Genomic DNA, 23,339 nt, shown 5'->3' on the forward strand with positions numbered 1-23,339 from the left:
CAGTGTTGAAAGGGTGGCATTAGTTCCTCAACGTGGTGCGAATGTGCGTGCAAAGTTTCACCGCAATCGAACGCTGCATTCATGATTTGCGGCATTTTGTTCAAAACGGGCCACTCCTGCAAACTTTAGATGTCAATCTTAGCCAATCAGGATGTAATATGAAAAATCAAACAGAACCTTCTTGATCACATGACTATAGAGATCACGTGTACCGATTTGTGTGAAATTTGGATACAATCTGAAGGATTAATATCCAAAAATGGGTTTTACATAAGTCGGCCTCCAGGTGGCGCTATAAAAATGGAAAATGCAGGGCAAAGGTTTTTCACAGATTGGTGCAGTTACGGGTAAAAACACGAATCGGCCTGTTATAGCGCCACCATAAGACCGATTTCAAACATTTAAAGCATTTCTTCCTCAGCCTAGTGGGAATGTACGTGCAAAATTTCACAGAAATTGCATGCTGTGTTCATGATTTGAGTCATTCTGTTCAAAACGGAGCACTCCTGCAAACTGTAGAAGCCAATCTTAGCCAATCAGGATGGAATATGAAAAATCTGAAAGACCAGTTTCGTTTAATGACTAAAGAGATACTGTGTACCGATTTACGTGACGTTTGGCCAAAATCTGTAGGAGTACTGTCCAGAAATGTGTTTTGCAAAGAACGGCCTCCTGGTGGCACTATAACAGGCCCATGTGAAAACTTTGGGGCAAAGGTTCTGAATTGGCATCCAGGTAGTGTGTGTGCACAGTTTTGCTGCGATCAAGCCAACGGTGCCGGAGATTAGCTGGTCACAGACGGACACACACACACACACACGGACGGACGGACGGGGTGCAAAACATACTCTCTCGCCATGCCTTTCGGCCTGGCGGAGACAATAACAGGAAGGCACAGAGCCAATCCAATATACAATTAAGAATGAGAATCAAGAGGGATTTATTTGTCACTTACTCATACAGGTACAAGCAGCAACTGACCAATATACATACGCTGCATGGTTAAAGATCCATTGTTTCAGTCAGATGATGCTTACTGTGGATCCTTTCTGTGTTTTGAATCTAAATGTAAAACCAGTTGATACACGCATATTATCTAGAGCAGTCGTTCTCAATGTGGGGACCAGGAACACCCAGGGGTCCTTGACCCAGGTTTGTAACTCAAGTGTACATTTGTACACTCTCAGAGTTATGTGTCCACTCTAATGTCCACTCTTAGGAGCCCTGTGGCCGGCCACTGTGGCCAGAATAGCTCTATATCCATGATTTTATCATTAATCCAGACTATGTGGTAGCACACTAGCATTGCTTCACTTGCTAACGTCTATGCTAAAGCTATACAAGCACACATACCTGAGATATACAAAGTTTTTGACGGCCTGCAGGCGATCTTCCGACATCTCATGACATCATTGCTATTATTATCCTGTTCAGTGAAATTTGCAATTTTAACTTCACAGCACTCTGTCCGCCACATCGAAATCTGTGACCGCGCCTCCAGGGCATGGGAAAACAAGTCTGTCCTCGAACCATTTGAACCAATCATCAAAAAGTCACGCGAAACTCATTTAGACGAAACATTTAGACGAAACACTTTTCCACAGGCAGATATTGGGCATGGGATGTTATCCCAGTCAAAAAAAGTTTTTAATGGGGGTCTGTGGCCTATACGCATATGAAATATATTTAAAAAATCCACGTGCTAGTTAACGTACAGAGCAAATGTGTTGCCACAGGCATAGATTGTTCTTGATGTGTCTGCTGCCTGCGTCTTTCTTATCAGCCTCTGTAAACTGCACACAAACGGTTGACTACTCTGTTCATCTCTGCACCTGCAGGCGATCATCAACTGTAGCCTTACACCCAGTATGACCTTCACCAAGACGTCCCAGAAGTTCGGCCAGTGGGCTGACAGCAGGGCCAACACGGTCTACGGCCTGGGCTTCGCTACAGAGCAGCAGCTGCATCAGGTGAATTAAGCTGTCATCCGTAAACTGTTGAAGTTGCAATCCGGGATTCTTTTTTAAATACCACATGAACCCTAGCATCCCTATTCTGGAAATTTCATAACGGGAGCATTTGGCAAAAACAAGTGAACATTCATTGAAAATAGCAGATGTAAGGGGGACCAAGCATAGACCCCTGGGGGACTCTGGTCAACAGGGATACTGTAAGTGAATAAAACGTTATTTTAACCATTACAATTATAATAATAATAATAATAATAATAATAATAATAATAAACTTTATTTGTATACTACTTTTTAAGAACAGAGTCACAAAGTGCTTGACAGAAGAATCTACAATACAAAGATAAAAACAATACATCACAATAACAAGAAATAATTACAAAATTAAGAGTGCTGGGGGTTGAAAGCAGCATTATAAAGGTGAGTTTTCAGAAGGGATTTAAAACAGTGCAGAGATTCAGCAAGCCTTATCTCCTCGGGCAAGGCATTCCAAAGTGTCTGAGCTCTAATTGCAAAGGCACGTTCACCTTTTGTTTTCAACCGGCACTTTGGAACCTTCAACAGTGCTTTGTTCGAAGATCTGAGTTTGCGGAGTGGTACATAAGGGTCAAGTAAATCCGAAATGTTGGAGGGTGCAAGACCCCTAATTAGTACATCTACAGTGGTTGAAGGTGGTCTCCCTAATCTTCCATAAATGGAGACTCTGGTGTCAGGTCAGACACTGACAGTATTTTATTTTGGGGGGGGGGGGGGGGGTTGTGACACATTTCATGTTTTCACTTAAATGTATCATGTGAATATAAAGTTGACAAAAGATTATTTCCCATACCTCTACACAGTAAAATCCTCAGTGTTAATTCAACTCTGAGGACCATTATGGGTCCATTCGGTTCCATTTGTTTCATACACACTGAAAAGTTGCAAATGGGTACGGTACAAATACTGTTATTATCCTAAAATTATGTTTTATTCATTTTAAAAGTCCCGGATTGCAGGTTTGAACTTGCAGCTTCAGTCAGAGTCCAGGTGAAGTCATGTGATTTGAGTTCAGCGTTGTTATATACTGCTGTGTACCTTGGACTAAATCAGAAATATTCTCTTGACCTTTTAAAGTTTTCCGAGAAGTTTAAGGAGGTGAAAGATGCGGCTCGTCTGGCGCGAGAGAAGTCACAGGATAAGGAGTTGGCCAGCCAAGCCCTCACCATCGCTGCTCCTCAAGTGAGTTGAATGTTACATGAATTGCACAGTGTTGTAGGTAGTAAAGTAAGCCTTGCTGAGCCATGTGGCCCACAGGGCAGGAGCCTATCTCCTGTTTCTGTAGTGTGAGGCGGCTTGATGTACAAGACAAGTACACCACCTGGACATGGCGCTAGTATGTCGGAGGGAGTGTAGGTAGTACACCACAGAAAAAACAAAGTTTCTATGAACATTAACAATATGAATGAACCCTAGCGTCCCTATTCATGGGCGAAAATAGGCGAACATTTGCCAAAACTAGAATTGAACTGTCTAATTTTGATTTCTCATTGCCTACTGGCTATTGGCCTATAGACTGGTAGAATTAAAGGATAGTATCTAAGACATGTGCTCATCATTTTTCAAGAAATAATAAATTCAGCATCAGGAAAAAAAACGACTAATCAACTAAGACCAAACTGACCGATTAATCGATTATTTGACTATAAGGGGACAGCCTTATTATTAAGAATTGCACTTACAATTCAAATACTTTTCTGGTCTAAATGCTGAGAACAGATTTCTCTTTCCTGGTATCTTGCAGAATGGGGGATTGCTATGCAAGTCACTTCCTCTCATAGTATTTACATCCTTTAGAAAGACTACATGTGTTCAGGAAATGGCATTGTTACATGCAGGAAGAAGTCAGCTGAGGCATTAGGCATACAATGGGGACAGCTGAACAAAAGGAAGTCTAACCGCTGTGATTGCAATTAATAGTTTTGTCTGAAAGAGTCTGACAGCAGACATCTGGTCTTGCTTGTTCGACAACCACCCATGAGTAATCTTAAATTAGGATCAGAGTTGCATGCTACGTTTCTACTTTGCTCTTTAGATATACTGTACACGGTAAAATCCAATTTGTAACTCTGAGAGTTACAAATGTGTACATTCTCAAAGTTAAATGAACAGTGTAGTTGTTGTAGGAGAATGGTGAGGCTGGATGATTATGTTATTGGCCCACCAGCCACAGTAGCTGGAAGATGGCCAAATTTGACCAGCCACCTCAAATCTATACTAGACACTTTATTTTTCACAAACATCACAGTGCAAAGAAAAAGAGATACTGTACAAAATACTCATGCACGTGTAGTATCTCTAATACATTGTTTTGATTATATTTATTATTAATCTATAACCTACTTTTGTGATGAAATTCTGTGAGTGCTGAGATTGCATTTCTTACCATGAAAGGTATTCTCTTAGTTTCAGTTTAAGGAGTGACCCTGTATCTATGACTATTGATTGTTATTGTTTCTATTTAGCAATACAGATATTTGAGTTACAGTATGAACCCTCTTAAGAGTTGCAAGCCTCTGTGGCTGCTAAATTGCTAACCCCCATAGATTGAATGACATTTTATCGCTAATCTGAACCTAGCTATTCAACCAGGACAGGTGCCCAGGTCAAGTTGGATACATTTAGTATGCAGTCATGTCAATACTTAAATTGTCTGAGGATCAGTGATTTGACAGGCTGTTCTGAAGCCTGTCAAATCGCAGTCAAAAATCAAAACAAAGGTGAAGAAAGAATATGGAGAAAGAGGGAACGGAGACCAGATGAGAGTGAGCTGGGTCACTCGTCTCCACGGGAAGAGAAAGAGATGAAAAGTAGGGCGATGATAAAATTATCCTGGGCTGTCCAGCAGTGCAGAGCACTCCTGCATCGGCGTTCACTAACCACGGGGCAGAGAGGTCTCCGACCGGACCGATGCAATGATGAAAACGTGGTCAGCTGAGTACTTGGCCTCTTTCACGATCAATAGACAACAATTATCCATCAGTCACATCTGCCTGAGCCGTGACAAGCTTGTCCATTTCTCTCAATTCTATAGATTTCAAGTGGTTTGTCTCAAATTTCAGGTCTAGCAATTTAAGCGATTTATTGAACACTGAAAATCCCAATTCCCTGAATGAAGGTGAACTGCATCAATTAAATGTATGTTATGCCTGCTCAGTTGCTCTGTGCTTGAACTAGTACATAGTACTGCAGAGCTAAACATGTCATGACTTTTACCATTTCTTTAAGTGTGCAATGTATCTTGCGTGCTTGAATTACACTGAGAGATGTGTCTTTCTATCTTTTTCTGCTACTGGTCGGTTACTGCTGTAGTTCTCACAGGTGGGTCTTTCATATTCATTTATTTATTTTTTACTTTTGACAGACACTGTTTGACAATTATCTGTTGACTAGAAGTTAATATTAGTGGTGTTATACTGCTGTATAACCCCATGTTTCTGTACTATTATTCCTGAGACCTTCAAGGTATGTATTTATTACTGTGATGATGGGCAATAGCACAGGGCTGTACTATATATATATATATATATATATATATATATATATATATATATATATATATATAAAATCCGCTTTATGTATAAAGTCCCTCTTTTTACTGTATACTTTTTGAACTACTGCAGTTTTGCATCCTCCCCCAAAAAGTTTAGTTTTCCTTTCTTTTACTGCCAACAAAAGTTACAAGAAATGATCTGGAGACTAGTCTGCAGAAGTGTCTGCAGTAGTAAGGCGAAATAAATGCAGAAGTAGAGGATGAGTGCTACAATGGCTATCACAGTATCTTATCTAGTACTGCAGGTCTGTTTATTAATGTTTGTGTACTGGTGCTTGTCTCAGGACCTCGGAGATGAACTCCAGTCTCCACAGATGTGTTCGAATGGGCCTGAAGACAAGATGTTCCGAAGCCAGAGTGCAGATATCACCCTCTCTGCTGAGAAGGAACGCATTAAAAAAATGCTCTCTGAAGGGTAACCTATTGAAACACACGCACAAACAAACATACGCATGCAAGCATGCACGCATGCAAACTGAAATCAATAGTAATAAAGAAGACGTAGCAATAATAAATGGATAATGAAAAGGTCTTTCTCTGTACAGTAAGTTCCAAGAAGAGATTTAAAAGATAATACTGACTTAGTTGCCTGAAATTCAGGAAAGAGTTGCACAGCTGAGGAGCCCTGACAGCAAGAGCCTGGTCACCCTGGTTTTGAGCTGGGAACAGACAGGCAAGGCAACTTTGTTTGCATAGCACATTTCAACAAGGCAATTCAAAGTTCTTTACACAAAACATTAAGGGTATTAAGACATTATAAAATGACGTTTGAATGCCCCCAAAAATATTATTAAAGAGTTAGGAGAATATAAAATAAGGATAAGCTCAAATAAAACTAAAATGAGAGAATAGAATTACAGTGCAGCACAATAAATGAATCAAAAACCTCAGTAAAAGCCAGCAGCAAACTGTAAAGTCTTAAGCTTTGATCTGGGAGTTTATTCCAGATAGCATATGGTGCATAAAAACTAAACGCTGCTTCTCCAGGTTTAGCTTTGATTCTGGGGACAGAAAGCTGACTTGTCCCAGATGACGAGAGAGGTCTGGATGGTTAATAATGTAACTCAAGATCATACATGTATTTTGGCCCTAAATCTTTCAATGCTTTATCAACCAACAGTATTATTTTTGAAATAATTTATTTGACAGACAGGAAGCCATTCTGAGACATGATCCACTTTCTTGATATTAGTAAGGACTCGAGCAGACTGGTTCTCAAACTTTTTAATTTCAAGGACCCCCAGTTTGGTTATATATTAGGCCACGGGCCCCCATAACTCTGAGAGTGTATATGTTACAGGGTGAATGGAGAACCAGGTAGATTGAAGAAGGCGCGTTCGTTTTTACCACCCACCCAGCAATTCTGTAGAAGCAACACTAGAGGGAGCCACAAGCCAGGCTTGTGCACAAACATATATGGCTGCGACCACACACACACAGTCAGTCACACACACACACACACACACACACACACACACACACACACACGCACACGCACACACACGCTCATGCTTTTTTTGGTTTATTGAAAGCAGGACTGTTAAGATACTTTTATTGTGTTCTGGCTTTTGTTTTACTTTCTCCCTGACACACACACACACACACACACACACACACACACACACACACATACAGTGATCCATGAAAAGAACTATTCTGTCCCTATCGGTTTACAACTCAAACGGCGCTGAGTCGACTAGTAGAGCATCGGCCGGTCAGCGCGGGCACTCGCGCCCGGAGGCGCGAGGGCGCGCTTCCTCGGCCTCAAGCTCCACTAAGTCGGCGCGCCTCCGTCGTGGACAAGCGTGTGCGTGTGCACGCGTGTTCAGCGTTCCCCTAGCGTAGCTTCCTGGTTGCTATGTGGGGGGGAACAACAAAAGACAGGTCCGTGTCGGCACATCAAAGCCCCGCCTCTCCGCGTTCTCCTTCTCCTCCTCCTGGAGGACGGTTTATTTCGCGAGGAGGAGCTCCTCCTCGCGAAATAAACCGAAATAAATCGGAGGAGAAGGAGGAGAAGGAGGACGGTTTATTTCTCAGCCTCACGTAATAAACCCCCGCCTCGCAGCGCCGCGTCCTCCTCCTCCTCGCGAGCCTCGCTAATAAACCCTATCTCGAAAAGCCCCGCCTCGCCCCGAAGCCCCGTGCCTAAAAACGAGCGCTCTGTCTTCAATCTACCTGGTTCTCCATTCACCCTGTGACATATACATCCATTTGTTCACTCTTGGAGTTACAGGCCTGTAAGGATCCATTTGGTTCCTAACTATCAATAATTTAGCTGGGGACCCCCTGGAACCCCCTCATGGACCCCTGGGGGTCACTGTACCCCACTTTGAGAACCAGTGCTGTGAAGACGCTGTTAAAGTAGTTGAGTCTACTGAAGATTAATTCTTGGACAAGTGTTTCCAAATACTGCTGAGACATAAGACCATTAATCCTTGATATATTCCTAAAGGTGATAGTAGTAGGCTGACTTTGTAATTGTCTTAATGTGGCCGTCGAAATTTAGGTCTGGGTCAATGACTACACCAAGATTTCTGGCTTGGGTTGTGTTTTTATTAACATCACCGATTGAAGCCGAGCACTGAATTTTAATCATTCTTCCTTGGCTCCAAAACAAATTACTTCAGTTTTTTAGAAAATTATGGCACATTCAATCATTGATTAGTTCAATGCGTTTGCTCAGTACTTGTAGTGGATCATAGTCCCTCCCCCTGGTGATATAAAGCACAGAATTCCTGACATCACTGCCGCTATAGGGCGCTAGCTATCCCCTTGGGTCGCAGCGTTATTTTTTGTGTTGAAATCTTGTGGGGAATCATAGATTGCCTCATATAAGAACTGTGTTTGAAAAATAAACACACCACCCCAACGATTGTAATCATATGGATATGAAGCATCGACTGAAGGTGGAAATGTACAAATTTACCCAAAGAGTAAAACAATAAATGCTAGAAACGAGTCAAACGACCCAAAGACCACATTTCCCATGAACGAGGAGCGGCTGCTGCAGGGACAGTGATTTCAGACCCGGAAGTGTAGTTTTTAAGACTTTTAAGGCAGAATTCATTACATTTTCTCCATAAACAGGCTGTATCAAATCCCCATAAAGATTCCTTTATGGGGATTTCAACACAAAAAATAACACCTGTTAGCGCCCTCTAGCGGCAGTGACGTCAGACTTCGGTGCTCTATTATGGTAACATATATTGTTGTATTTCATCATCTGAGCCAGTGCAGGAGTATGTCGATGTTTAACAGAAGAGGACTCTGAATGAAGCCTTGGAGAGCTCAGCATTTAATTTTTTCCTGCTCAGATGTGTATTGTAATTATATAGACACAAAGTAGTACCTGACCTTTAAGACTGAAATTCTGCCACTGTCTGTGTTGGAGTGGATGTCATTGAAGACCTTTAGAGCAGTCTCAATGCTGCTCTTGAAGACAACCTTCACTGCCAATAATAATAAAGTTTTCTGAACTTTGAAAATGGATGATGACCCATATGAATTCATGTTGTGTAGATTTATCAAAATAGGACTAAATTAATTAATTAATTTGTTAAATAGGACTAATTACTTTAAACCCTCCACCATTGTCCACCTTCTTCTTCTTGTCGTGTCCACATCGTTGCTCCACCAAGCAAGCAAGAGTCAAAGCAGGTATGATAAACACTGAGACTCAGCCTATTCTTCACTTCTGATACTCTGGTGTAATAAGATATGAAATTAATAAGGGGGGACTTCATGAGGCTTTTAACAGGACATTAAAGTCAGGCATGTTGAATAGGAAACACACTCACATAGCAAATTATCGTTGCTAATTTGCTGACTCATAAGCCCATTTTACACAGCCAATTCAGTTTGGGAATGTTGCGTCGTTATTGAGCCTCGCTGTTCTGTATAATAGGTACAGACACAGATTGGGGGGCATTGTTATTCCACCGTTAAGCTAGTCGTGTAGGTAGTCTCAGAGCCGAATCGATATCTGTGTAAAAGGCACAGGCGGACTGGCAGAATCACTTCTGATGATGTGTTATGTGTGTCGCACCAATGGATTTCTGATTGCATACATGCGTTGCTCACATGAATCTGCCGTTGTAATGTTATGCTACCATGCTCTGCAACTTTTCTTGCATTTTAAGGGTATTTAAAGTATAAATGTGCACGGATAGCAAAAGCATTTCAACACTAATATTGTTTAGAAAGCATTTTAGAAAACAATGCCGCTGCCAGGCGTGTATGTTATACATGGCACTTGGCATGGCACACAATTGGATCATGTGAATCTCAACAGCCACATGGGAATGGCGTGGCTTCATGTGGATCTCAGACTTCATGTGGCCAGCCTGTGACATCTATGATGTATGACTCCAAATATGGGCAGATTTCAGCCTGATTCGAGTCCTATTGGCTTATACATAATAATAGAATATTTCTAAAAATATATAACATTAGTTTGTGCTCTTGTCGAATTATCCGAAAAAGGTATTCCGTTCAGGTGCGTAAGCCAAACAAAAGACTAAGAAGATGCAATTTTTATTTTATTTTAATGATCATAGTGAGACAAAATGTAAAAGCTATTAACACATTGAATGCCAAAAACGGTCCGGACCGTTTTTGACCCAATTCTATTTTTATACGAGTGGCCCACGTGGGGCGCTAAAACGAAACTTTGACATCACCCAAGGAGTTTCTGAGAAGAAGAGGCTGGATGAGGCTCCATGTCAAAAATCCTTCCGGTCGGCGTTTTCAATGTTATCTCCTTGACTAAAAGCTTAATATCTCCATTTCTTTTTAATGTGGTGGAAACGAGCCGTTTCCGATCGGCGATCACGCTGCAATGGAGGATCGCGTTGGAAATATTATTGTTCCAGGCGTTAGTCGGGACCCTCCGCCGTCTCGCACGCACGCTTTGTTTACATGCACTTCCGCGTCGGGGCTTCTGCAGCACGAAACGTATAACGCAAGTGGATGGAAGAAATGCAGGCACTCAACGTATAATATTTTAATAAACCTCTGGCACCCAATGTGTTAAAAACGGTGAACAGATACATGTTTCGGTTCAAAACAACTCCTCAGTCTGCCACGAAGACAATAAAATAAAATAAAAACATGTGAAGAAATAGAAAATGTGCTCCTCGGAGCACAGGTCTCCGCCAGTACTGTTCCTGATTAATCCTGTCTTACCTATTTATATTACATATTGTCACGTGTCACTTGACCAATGTTAGCTTGACCAATGTTACCTCACTTCAAAAACATAAATGGCTTTTTGAAGTGACACACCTATTTATAGGATTTTATTTCGTCATGCGTCTCGCTAGCCAATCAAAAGCATTGGTGACAACATATTGTCACGTGTCACGTGAGGCTTGACCAATGTTAGCTTGGCTAGGGGGCGGGGGGGGGACACAGCGGGACGGGAACGAAAACATACTCTCCACCTCTGGCGGAGACAAATATGTGTGGAGGTACTTCTGTGGCCTACTGACTCTGTGCACAAGAAATATGGTGCTAATCGGTCTAGCGGTGTGAGAAATAAACACACACACACACACACACACACACACCCCTCCTACAGAGCTGTACAAAGCAAAGCCAGCATATTGACCCATGTCCTTTACGGCAATATTGTGGGATGTGTGTACAGTATAAAAGGGTCTCTACATAACCTGGAAGAAGGGTTGTATGATCCACCCACTAAGCTCTCCTACCCCACAGTGCCATTATTACTACTGAAAGCTGTTCTTCAAGTAGTTACCATGGTGACCTGTTGCTATGGTAAAATTTCAACCTTTCTGGAATGATCAGGGCAAAGGTTCAGGGACGACGAGACATTTCTTTTGGACCTTTCTGGACAAAAAAAAACCTTACAGCAGATAGTAACCTGTGCTGTTTGACTTCGATAACTTCGACAGCTCTCTGTTTAGCAGCTTCTTCTTAAGATAATAAAGCTATATATAGTTGACATTTAACATCAGTTCACAGAGAAAGGAATGGAAGCAGCTACACATTTTTATCATTTGTACGTTTTGCTTTGGAATCACGATAAATATGATAAAGATAATAATAATTATATTATATAGTATTATATTTTATATATTTTTTATTTTATAGTATTATTATTATACTGGAAGTAGAAGAAAATAATATGGATACAGAAAACGTTATATGGTATAAAGGTAATAAAAGCAGGTATGATAAAAACCTCTTAAGGCAGGTATGGTAAAATATCTTGGAATGTGCAGAATAAGGGGGGGGGGGTAGTTACAATCATGATTTATCGATTGTGCAGATGGCATACATCATTTGGACTTGCCTATGTACATTTTTGCAAGTATATATATATATTTTTTCTTGTCCTTGTTCAGGGCACTGATAGCTGTAGGGAGAAATAAACCCATATTCTAAGCCTTGAAAATCTACATACAGCCCGGAAGATAAATTCTGTTTGACTGTCATAGAGATTTTACCAGCATTGTTGATTAAACATGGAGGAACACAGATTGTAATGACAGTGATGATTGCCTTAAACTGTGACAACCATGTCTTCCTGCACACTTTGTCCATGTCCTCTAGCCCCTGCCTGTTTACTGTATGTCCTTGATACTCACAAGTGTAACCCTAGTTACGGAACTAGTAATAGAGAAAACAGGTAAGTAGTAGTCAATAGTGTTTATGTCAATATCTGGGCTAATATCAGAAAACTCTAGTGTTTTTAAGAGCCAGTGTTGCACATCAATAATGACACAGACAACGATGAACTGAATTTGTTGAGTGGCCACTTATTATTACAACCAAAGCACATGGAAATTTACAACAGCTGCAGCATATGAAAAATAATAAACTAAAAGAAAAGCCGGCAAAAGATATGAAAACCCTTTGTTCCCAAAGTTTGAGGTTTTTGTTCTCGTTGGGGCCCTTTATCTGAATCGTGACAGTGTTCTGACTGGTCCTACCAAACAATCCGTGAGGGAGGGGAATCACCATCAGTGTCCAGACTCTGTAGGTTGGTTAGCTCGCCACCCAGTATGAACTGGGAATCTATGGATCTGGGGGATCGTTGATTTTGGGTATGGAGACTGTGGAGTCTCACATGCACCTGGGCTCTTCAGTGAGTGGAAGGGAAGCGCTGTCCTCTTCTCCACGTGAAGCACTCCAGGAGATGATGATGGTTGGAATCAGAATCACCCAATAATAAAAAAAAACCTGACCTATAGTAGATCAGACAAGACCCAATAGCTTGTGTTATTCACACACACTGTGTAGATCATGTTTTTAAATCCCCATGAAATAGCAACAATCAACACTTTTTAACTTGCATTAATTAGCTTAATCATGTTCTCTTTTAGTAATCATGTACATCAATATACATTGAAAACCTTTTAAAGCGCTTATTCTCTTTTACAATCTTTCAGGCATTGAACATTCAATGAACTGTTCTTTTTACACAAAAATAAAAATACTATGAAATTCTCCTTTAACTTTTACAATGAAATGAGGTAAATTGTATATAAAGTACACTTCAAATGTCCATAAAGGGTTGTTTTGAGGAGAAACTTGGAGGTATTTACGGCTCAAACGTGCTTAATATCTCCCACCTGGCTAGCAACAGGTGAAAGATGCACTAAATATTACCTCTTCAATCACTATAACCCAAAATACTACATGTGTGTTTTAAACAGCATGTTCCTTCAGTAACAAACAATAATCACAGTTTCAACATGTAACATGAATACAAAATAAATCCTGCCAACTTTTGTGGCTACAACACTATTAACATAACCATCAGCTGAGTTAAATCAACCAAACAGTTATACATTGTCTCACTCACCGCTGATCAATGAATGAATGGGCACACACTGCAAAATCACCTGGCTGGTCAGTGATTTGCACACCTTGGTCTCACACTGCTCTACAAAGTTTAAATGACACAATATACATATCAGAAGTTGTCTAACAACATTAACCCTGTAAGACCCGGATATATTTGTACTTGCAAAAAAAAAAAAAAAAACTTTCAGATGGTCTTGTAGGAGTATTTTGAAGAGGAAAATATAATGTTTTTAAAAAAATGTTTTGGTAAGTTTTTATGCAAATGTTGACATTTAGCAACGTTGGGTCTATCAGATAGCAAAATTTCCTATAGGCCATTTTTATGGATAACATGGAAAATGTGTAATTACTTCACTAAAACAACTCAATGATTCATTTATATGGTTTATTATTTGGCCTCGGATCAATTATGAATAATATTTGGCCTCAGAACAGTATACATTATGAATAATAACACCAATAAGCCATATTTTTAAATCAATTTTATTAAAAGAACAAAATAAAAATCAGTACAATATATGTAGTAAAGAAACCTAATAACCATTGTCAGTGATCACACAATACTGTCTGGCCAACTCACTGATTTGCATTGATAAAAGGATGCAATTCTCTGAACCAGTAGACTGGAACGAGATCATCGTCCTCTTCTACTTCTTCCGAGGAGTGATCGGCATCTACAGCCGGATTTGCACGAGTTGCTGGTCTGCGCCTTGCAGGCTGTTGGACAGACTCATTGCTTTCCTCTGTAAGTAGGTATCCACATGGGAGAAGTAAGTCTCTATGCAGCGTCCTGAGAGGACCATCCTTGTTTTCAGGTTTGACTGTATAGACAGGGAGGGTACCTGCTCTGCTCACCACAACATGGATAGTTGACTCCCATTTGTCTGAAATCTTATGCTTCCCTCGCAAGCGGCCATTCAACAGCAAAGAACTGGCTAGAAAAGAGATAGATGTGGTCTCTGTGCCCGGCAATGGAACTGTGCTGGTCCACGAACCCAAGACCAAGGTGGACCTCACCAAGTACCTGGAGAATCAAGAGTTCAACTTTGACTACTCCTTCGACGAGAGCGTCACTAATGACATGGTCTACAGGTTCACGGCCAAACCCCTGGTCCAGTCTATCTTTGAAGGTGCCATGGCAACTTGCTTTGCTTATGGACAAACCGGCAGTGGAAAGACTCATACGATGGGAGGTGACTTCTCTGGGAAGCGCCAGAACAGCACTAAAGGCATCTACGCCTTGGCAGCCCAGGATGTGTTCACCCTCATTAACAGCCGGAGGTACGCCTGCCTGGATCTCTGTCCATATGTCGCCTTTTTTGAGATCTATAACGGCAAGGTCTATGACTTGTTGAACAACAAGTCCCGGCTGCGCGTTCTGGAGGATGAGCGGCAGCAGGTTCAGGTGGTTAATTGACTTTGCAGACTAGCCATCTGCTTCTTAAGATCCTCAATAGCATTGGGACTGACTTCTGGTTCCTCTTCTGACTGCGGCCAGGCACATGCACCATGAGACTGCAGTTGGGCTCGCTGCTTTGTGGCACCAAAGTGTTTTTTCATGCGACTAGCTTTCTGCTGCTGTCTATCCTCTTCAGTGCGCACAATTAGCAGGAGTTCTGAGAATGTAGGTGGGCTGCGTTTCTTTTGGTCGAGTTGCAGAGTAGAAAGCAGAGCAAAATCGAAACACCCCCTACAGAACTGCTTAAGGAGATGGTTGTCTACTTCTTCTGGTGAAATGCCACCTCTTTTCACGACAAGGTTAAGAGCTGCCTGTAGCCGATGGAGGTAAGTGGAGGACTTTTCAACAGGATCTTGGTAAGTGTTCAAGAATTGAGCCAAAAGCTCATCACCTTCTTCGACAGTGCCAAAAGCTGAGTCGAGCAGCTGCAGGTAGGTTAAAGGTGGTGAATCAGGCCGTAGCCCTCTAACTACATCAGCCGCGGGTGAAAGCAAGCTTTCCAGAATCCTTCTGGATATCTGAAGAGGGGAAATGCTAAGATCGTTCAGAAGCAGCTCGACATGTGAGCGCCAAGTGTCGTAATCGGTTTCATTGTTAGGTCTGGGAGTCTTGCCGGAGAAGGAACGGAGCCTTGCTGGAGACTGCAAGTGTGAGCTTACATCTTCCCTTCTCACAATATGCTCGACCACGACCTTCTGTATTTCTGGGGGGTTCATGTCGCTTACTGAAAGTGAGGGGGCTCTTCTCTCACTAGTAATCGGGACTGAGTCAGTGACATTTGGGCCAATTCTTCTCTGAGGGGCATCTGAGAATGAAATGGGGGGCTGTTCATTGGGGGAAAGAAGCTGTGGGGTGACAACAGTGGTCTCGACATGCACGGGTGAGGCCTCTTTGGTCACAGGGGTCACAGCTCCAATATCTTTGCTAATCTGGGACATCATTTCTTTCAGCACCTCCTCAAACTCATTGCCGCTTAGCTTGGCTAAGGTTTTAAGCTCAGTTAAGTAGGTTTTGATAATGTCACTGCCCATTTCAGTAGTGTACACACTGCTTAGTGTTTTGACAGTATAAACAATACTGTGTTCACCCTGCAATGTACGATTTCTGTATGGCAAAATTGCCTTTAGGTCTTCTACAGCTTCGCTGTTTGAGTATTCAACGATCAGGTTTTGGTAAAATTGGGACGAATCATCATCAACATAAATGGATCTTTCAATAGTGCCGTACTTTCTAAGAAAATCAATGACCTCGTCATTCTGTTCTGTTACTCGGGTTTCCCCGCTAACAATGACTGCATTTGGGATTTTAACACCAGACCTTTGTACAAAATCCATATTGGAAGTAATTTCAGTATTGCTATGCAAATTACTGGCTCCTGGCTAGCTCGCCAATTCTGTAACCCTAGTTACGGAACTAGTAATAGAGAAAACAGGTAAGTAGTAGTCAATAGTGTTTATGTCAATATCTGGGCTAATATCAGAAAACTCTAGTGTTTTTAAGAGCCAGTGTTGCACATCAATAATGACACAGACAACGATGAACTGAATTTGTTGAGTGGCCACTTATTATTACAACCAAAGCACATGGAAATTTACAACAGCTGCAGCATATGAAAAATAATAAACTAAAAGAAAAGCCGGCAAAAGATATGAAAACCCTTTGTTCCCAAAGTTTGAGGTTTTTGTTCTCGTTGGGGCCCTTTATCTGAATCGTGACAGTGTTCTGACTGGTCCTACCAAACAATCCGTGAGGGAGGGGAATCACCATCAGTGTCCAGACTCTGTAGGTTGGTTAGCTCGCCACCCAGTATGAACTGGGAATCTATGGATCTGGGGAATCGTTGATTTTGGGTATGGAGACTGGAGTCTCACATGCACCTGGGCTCTTCAGTGAGTGGAAGGGAAGCGCTGTCCTCTTCTCCACGTGAAGCACTCAGGAGATGATGATGGTTGGAATCAGAATCACCCAATAATAAAAAAAACCTGACCTATAGTAGATCAGACAAGACCCAATAGCTTGTGTTATTCACACACACTCTGTGTAGATCATGTTTTTAAATCCCCATGAAATAGCAACAATCAACACTTTTTAACTTGCATTAATTAGCTTAATCATGTTCTCTTTTAGTAATCATGTACATCAATATACATTGAAAACCTTTTAAAGCGCTTATTCTCTTTTACAATCTTTCAGGCATTGAACATTCAATGAACTGTTCTTTTTACACAAAAATAAAAATATTATGAAATTCTCCTTTAACTTTTACAATGAAATGAGGTAAATTGTATATAAAGTACACTTCAAATGTCCATAAAGGGTTGTTTTGAGGAGAAACTTGGAGGTATTTACGGCTCAAACATGCTTAATATCTCCCACCTGGCTAGCAACAGGTGAAAGATGCACTAAATATTACCTCTTCAATCACTATAACCCAAAATACTACATGTGTGTTTTAAACAGCATGTTCCTTCAGTAACAAACAATACAATAATCACAGTTTCAACATGTAACATGAATACAAAATAAATCCTGCCAACTTTTGTGGCTACAACACTATTAACATAACCATCAGCTGAGTTAAATCAACCAAACAGTTATACATTGTCTCACTCACCGCTGATCAATGAATGAATGGGCACACACTGCAAATTCACCTGGCTGGTCAGTGATTTGCACACCTTGGTCTCACACTGCTCTACAAAGTTTAAATGACACAATATACATATCAGAAGTTGTCTAACAACATTAAGAATGTGGATGATTTGGAAGATCATTTTTTAGTCTTACCAAGTGGATTGCAAAAGATTGTCTCTGTGTCTGTGTAAACAACAGCACAATGAAGAATCACCATGTGTATCTGAACAGGAAAAGGAAGTTCTCTGCTTATATAGTAACAGGAAGTAGTCACTAGTAGGCTGGTCATAAAAGGCTCACAGGCTCACTGATTGGCCACTTGGGGAGGCAATCAACAGGTAGAGCCAGGTAGTTTTAACCCTTCGCAGAAACCTGTAAGGCACCTTGTTGTTTGTTTGGCAACGTTTTTTCCCTTTCATGTATATAGCTTGTTTTGCATTTTAAACAGACTTGTAGAGCAACATTTTAGGTATACTTGTATAACTTAAATGTGTGTATTTCAAAAGGCATTTTAATCGTTTTTAGCACTTTATAAGTCAACTAAAATTAACTTATTTTATCCCATGAATTATTATTAAATTCAGGCAGGGTAATTTCAAGCCTGGGTTACACAAGCATTTTGTGGAGCAAAATGCTCAACTTGGCCATGAATGCAGAGTCTGTCTCCCCCCTCCTTCCCGAAAGCAGTCTTTGAATATCAGAGTAGTGTATGGACAATGATGTTTCTTGTCTTTTGGCTTTGCGATACTCTTGTATACTCAAATCGGGAGTTCTCTATCCAACATCACATACGATGTTGAAAGAGTTGTGTGCTGTATTTTGATTATTTTAATGACGATCTAATGATAGCAGCCTTCATTCAGAGTCGTGGCCATAGGTGTTCTCATGCAGCCCCTATTGTCTTTGCCAGAGCTGTCATAGTTGTGTGTGTGTGTTGATTGGAGCCTGAGGCCAACAGTTTTCTTATGTTCAAACACTTGCTATACTACTGTAGCAGTTGAAATGTTTATGCTCTGTGCATGCTCTGCATGCACACTGCTATGTAGAGCAGCTTGGCAGTATGTATAAAGATCTGTTTCATATAGCAATCTTTATACATTACACCAGTGGTTCTCAAAATGAGGTCCCGGGACCCCTGGGGGTCCTTTAGGAGTTTCCAGGGGGTACCTCGCTAAATTATTGATAGTTAGGAATAGGAACCCAAAGGACCCTTACAGGTCTGTAACTCTGAGAATGGACCCTAACCCTGAGGGTCCATTTGGTTCAATTTTTACACTTTCTGGAGCTATGGGGTGGCTGTGGCCTAATGCATACCAAACTGGGAGTCCTTGAAATTGTACTTGGACCCTTTCAGCCCCTGAAGTGGACTCAGATCATGAGTCAGCTATTTTTCACACATATGTGAACACTCCAAAAAAACTACGACCCCTCTGAAGTGAGTCATACTCGTGGTCTAAAGGCAACTCCGCACCAAACAGACTCGTCCAGACTATTGCAGACTACTCCAGACTGCAACAGACTGGTATTCGGTTGGCAAAAGTTGCCATTTAAGTCTGTCAGCCGACTGGCCATTCATGTGCTAATTTGACTTTTAGCCTGCCAGCGTTGCCAGGTCTGCTTATTATAAGCGACTTTGGGCTTGTTTCCCTGCAAAGCCACTTATGTTCCCAGCGTTTTTTCTTCACTGACGTGCAGTGGTGTAAAGTAACTAGTACATTTACTCAAGTACTGTACTTAAGTACAATTTTGAGGTACTTTTACTTTACTGGAGTATTTCCAATTGTCTATATACTCCACAACAATTATTTGAAATGTTTAGTTACTAGTTACTTTGCAGATATAAATCATTATGAAACATACATTAACCACTTTAGCCCTATTTTATACCTATAAGCTATTTGAAAATAGCAGATCTACAAGCTCACAACGTGTTGCGATGCACGCGTTCTGAGCTTGTAGATCTGCTATTTTCAAACATTTTTGTACCAATACTTTAGTACTTTTACTCAAGTAAATGTTGAATTCCGGACTTTTACTTGTAACAGACTCAGAGTACATCTATTGCATTCAAGCCTGGAATTTCGTCATTTTAGGGGCAAGGCCACTTGGCCTTTGGTGTTGTAATTTTTTGGAGGGCACAAAGGCCCTGCCCGGCCTTCCTGCCAGGGCAGGAAGGCCATCCAAAAAAATAATAAAGATTTTTGATTTTTAAGTCCACGGAAATAATGCATTTAACTTGAAGGTTAAGGATGATTGTATTTTAATATATTATAAGAATAGTATAACTATCTGTGAAATATTACCCATTTATTTCACAAAATAATGTGTTGGCAAATGACCAATATTTAGTTATATAGGTCTCAATATGTCACATTCAGCCCTGGACTTTACTGACTGAAGTAGGGGTCACATTAATCACATTAGATTCACAGAATGTATTTTACCCACAAGTTATTTTCATTCAAATGAAATGTGAATGAACTTGCACTAATAATGACTTTAGTTGATTTTTCACTCTTTAAAATATAGTATTTCTTAATTATTCATAATTACAGCTTGTAGATTGGCTATTTTCACGATTTTAAATGGTTTTTAAATAATAATAAAAAAGGAACATACAAGATTTCCACCCGACAGCCATAATATATAGCCAATATATGGTTCTGTATCAGTATATGAGTCCGTTTTTGCAGATTTCATTCTAATTGGCTACTATGCCTGAATATGAATTTCATGAGCCTGGGTAGGTCACCCTGGCTTGGCGGAGATATGCCCTGTAGCACACTCCGCACAGCAGCAGCAGCAGCAGGTGAAAGCAATTCACTTAATTGCTCGTTCTCTCTCTCCCTCTTTCCGTCTCCTCAATCTCTCGCTCGCTCTTTCTCTCTCAATCTTTCACTCTCCCTTTTTTCTCTCCCTCTGTCTCTCCCTCTCTCTTTCTTTCCTTCTCTCTCTGCCGCTTTTTCCCTCCCTCTTTCTCCCTCCCTCAGTTTCTCTCTCCGTCTCTCTCCCTTTCTTTCTCCCTCCCGCTTTCTCCGTTCCTCTCTCCCTCGCTCCTGGTATCTCCTTTCTCTCACCCACTTTCTCCCACCCTCTTTCTCTCTGTCTTCCTCCCCTCTCTCTTTCTCTTTCTCTCCCCTCTCTCCCTTCCTCTCTCTCTTTCCCTCTCTCTCTCTCTTTCTCCCCCTCTCCCTCACGAGAAACAGTGAATGTAGGTTTTCTTAGACATGGTCGCTTGTTTCTCTCACATAATCTGGCAACACCGACAGCCCTCTGTTGTCACTGCCACTGCGCTACCAGTCGGCTAAAAAGCTGAACATGTTCGGTCGGCTCTGGGTCGGCCGAAAAGGTCCCGACGGACCCCCCGACGGACCCCTAACCGACTGGCCGACGCTTCCCGAAGCCAATTCGGCCCAAAATCGGGCCGACTCGGATTGGTCTGGAGAGGGCTTAAGTATGACTCACTTATAGTCTGCCTTGTGGGTCACTTAACTTGTGCATTGTGAACACAAAAGGCTCCAGGTTCACTTCTATCTTCTATGCCATTGTATTTTAACCCTCCATGCTTGCCGTAGACGTCGAGAGTGCAACCCTAAAAATGCACTATAATGGGAACAGAACAGAAAGAGGACAGAGGCCCCATCAGAGCTGAAGTTGATCAGAAAGAGAACAGAGTCCTCTTTCAAATTAACTGACAATGTGAAAGCAAACACTTTTCCGTTTTATGTTGGTCCACTTCTTGGTCCACTTGAAGAGGACTGATTCCGGTTCATAAAAGGACTATATTTGAAACACTGAGAACCACTGCTCTGGACTTTTTTATTCTTGTCAAGTGTTTCCCCAAAAATATGAGCAGCATGTATCTTGCTGCCTGTGCCATACGTTGACATTTCCTCTTAAACATTACATGAATTAATCCATCTAATGCTTGAATTTTAGAAATGTTCCTGTCTCATCTTTGAACTTCTATATTCTAGTTGTACTTGTAGTAGATACAGAGATTTTTGTGTATTTTTGCAATTCTAAATATCGTTTGTTTACATTGTGTGTGTGTCAGGGACGTGCAGAGGGATTTGGAGAGGCAGGGGCTGGAATTTCAAAAGGGCACCTATTGCCGGCCGACCCGATTACCATACTTTTAGGCCTGAAAACCTGAAAAAAAAGAAAAGCTGTCATTGCATACCTAATGTCCTCAAAGTCACGCATCGATCGCCGATTTTCGATTAAGTTTTGTCCATTGTCGCCCGTTTTTTTCTTTAATAACACGGGCTAGGAAGGCCGGACGGCGACGAACTAGATACCTGAGTAAAGTTCACTTTGAGCTGCATCCAACACATCCACTGTCATTTCACTGCCTGTGTGTGTGTGTGTGTGTGTGTGTGTGTGTGTGTGTGTGTGTGTGTGTGTGTGTGTGTGTGCGTGTGTGCGTGTGCGTGTCTGTCTCTCTCTTCAGATCGATCTGTGAGATGAACCTGGAGGCTGAGCTGTTCACTCTGCAGGACAGCAACACCAAGCTAGTAGCAGCGCTGCACGAGGCCAACGCCAATGTTGAGCAGTGGAAGAAACAGCTGGCAGCCTACCAGGAAGAGACTGACAGGCTACGAGACCAGGTGAGAACCTACAAACAGGGTTCCATTTGCCGAGGGCGGGGGGATCCATGTCTCTGCTTTTGATATCCCCTCCGCTGGTCTTTTTTATTGCCTGTGGGGATATGTTTTTTCCCTGCTTCTGGTCAGACTGAATCCTTTCGGGAAATGTATTAGATGTTTGATATTCATGTAAAATTTGGTTGAATTGTGTTTAGAAAAGTTCAAATGGTTGTGGAAAAAAATATGCCAGTGAAAGATTATATCAAAAACAACTTTTGTTTAATTGAATAAGTTACACAGTATGACTTTCGACCCAATAACCCAGCAAAGGTCGGTGTAGACTAGAGGATGTAGTATATTTTCATATTGACATATTTAGCTTGTGTAAGACAACAGGTACAACTAGAATGTAGAAGTTCAAAGATGAGACAGAATTTTTTTTAAAGTTATGTTCAACTTGTTGAAGCTACCTACGCTTGATATAAGTCAAAATATCGGATTGTTCTAATATAATCTTTATCTGTTGCTTCTGAACCGAATACTTCCTTTCACTGTTTCATTGTATGGCAAAAAAGTTCTTGAAATCAAAATGCTTGCACCTACAGTAAATGAATGCAAAGAAGGCGGTTTCTGCCTATATATAAAAACTAATGATTCCTGGTTTGTACTTCTTTGGCATTGTCTTTGATGATCGTATTGTGCCTATATTGTGAACTACTGCATCCACTTTTGTTGCACTAGAGAAATTCCGTCAAGGGTAATACAGCATAAATAAAGACATTTCACTTTCCCCAAATTACATACCAGGACTAGTTTTTAAAATATTGGCAAAATCCCCTCTGCATTTGTTTATGAGCTAGAACTGCGATTTTGGGACCTTTTTTGCCATACAGTGAGAATGAACGTCAATATTTTGACCCCAATACGGTACACTAAGTATTACAGTATATCCTCCAATTAGACCTTCCTCATGATGCTCTGAAGAAAAGTTGAATTGGTTTTGCCCTTGGTCATAGCCAAGCTAAATACAGTCCTCCATCATTGTCTTATCTCTTCCTGTTGTAAGAAGCAGGGCAGAAGTTGATGGTCAGGGACACATATCCAATTTTCAGTGTCAGTGCGGTGAAACTTTGTAGTGACAGCAGACGGTCAGGTCACTGCAGGAGCAAAGCCTTAGCCAAACAAGAACAATGTGACACTGATGAGTCAGTGTGTGTCGCTCTCTTTTCTCCCTCAGTCTCTTTGCTTTTCAATAATGACAGAGA

At 41.2% G+C, this 23,339-nt stretch overlaps 2 protein-coding genes across 3 annotated transcripts in view; both read left to right on the top strand.

The window, feature by feature from the left end:
- LOC308094051 (homer protein homolog 3-like) overlaps positions 1–23,339 on the top strand; it is a 40,358-nt gene that overhangs the window by 10,517 nt on the left and 6,502 nt on the right. For both annotated transcript variants that reach the window (XM_080440500.1, XM_080440499.1), the window contains 4 exons: positions 1,839–1,970; positions 3,084–3,188; positions 5,844–5,974; positions 21,939–22,095. In XM_080440500.1, the coding sequence (XP_080296626.1) occupies positions 1,869–1,970; positions 3,084–3,188; positions 5,844–5,974; positions 21,939–22,095 (495 nt within the window). In that variant the 5' untranslated portion in view covers positions 1,839–1,868. The remainder of the gene's footprint in view (positions 1–1,838; positions 1,971–3,083; positions 3,189–5,843; positions 5,975–21,938; positions 22,096–23,339) is intronic.
- On the top strand, positions 13,993–14,809 carry LOC308092783 (kinesin-like protein KIF2C; the record flags this gene model as incomplete). Its single annotated transcript, XM_080438883.1, has 2 exons — positions 13,993–14,137; positions 14,262–14,809. The coding sequence occupies 2 exons, from the start codon at positions 13,993–13,995 to the stop codon at positions 14,807–14,809; spliced, it is 693 nt and encodes a 230-aa protein (XP_080295009.1).

The sequence above is a fragment of the Gymnoscopelus braueri genome (assembly GCF_963280865.1).
Source record: "Gymnoscopelus braueri genome assembly, chromosome: 10".
Taxonomy (NCBI): Eukaryota; Metazoa; Chordata; class Actinopteri; order Myctophiformes; family Myctophidae; genus Gymnoscopelus; species Gymnoscopelus braueri.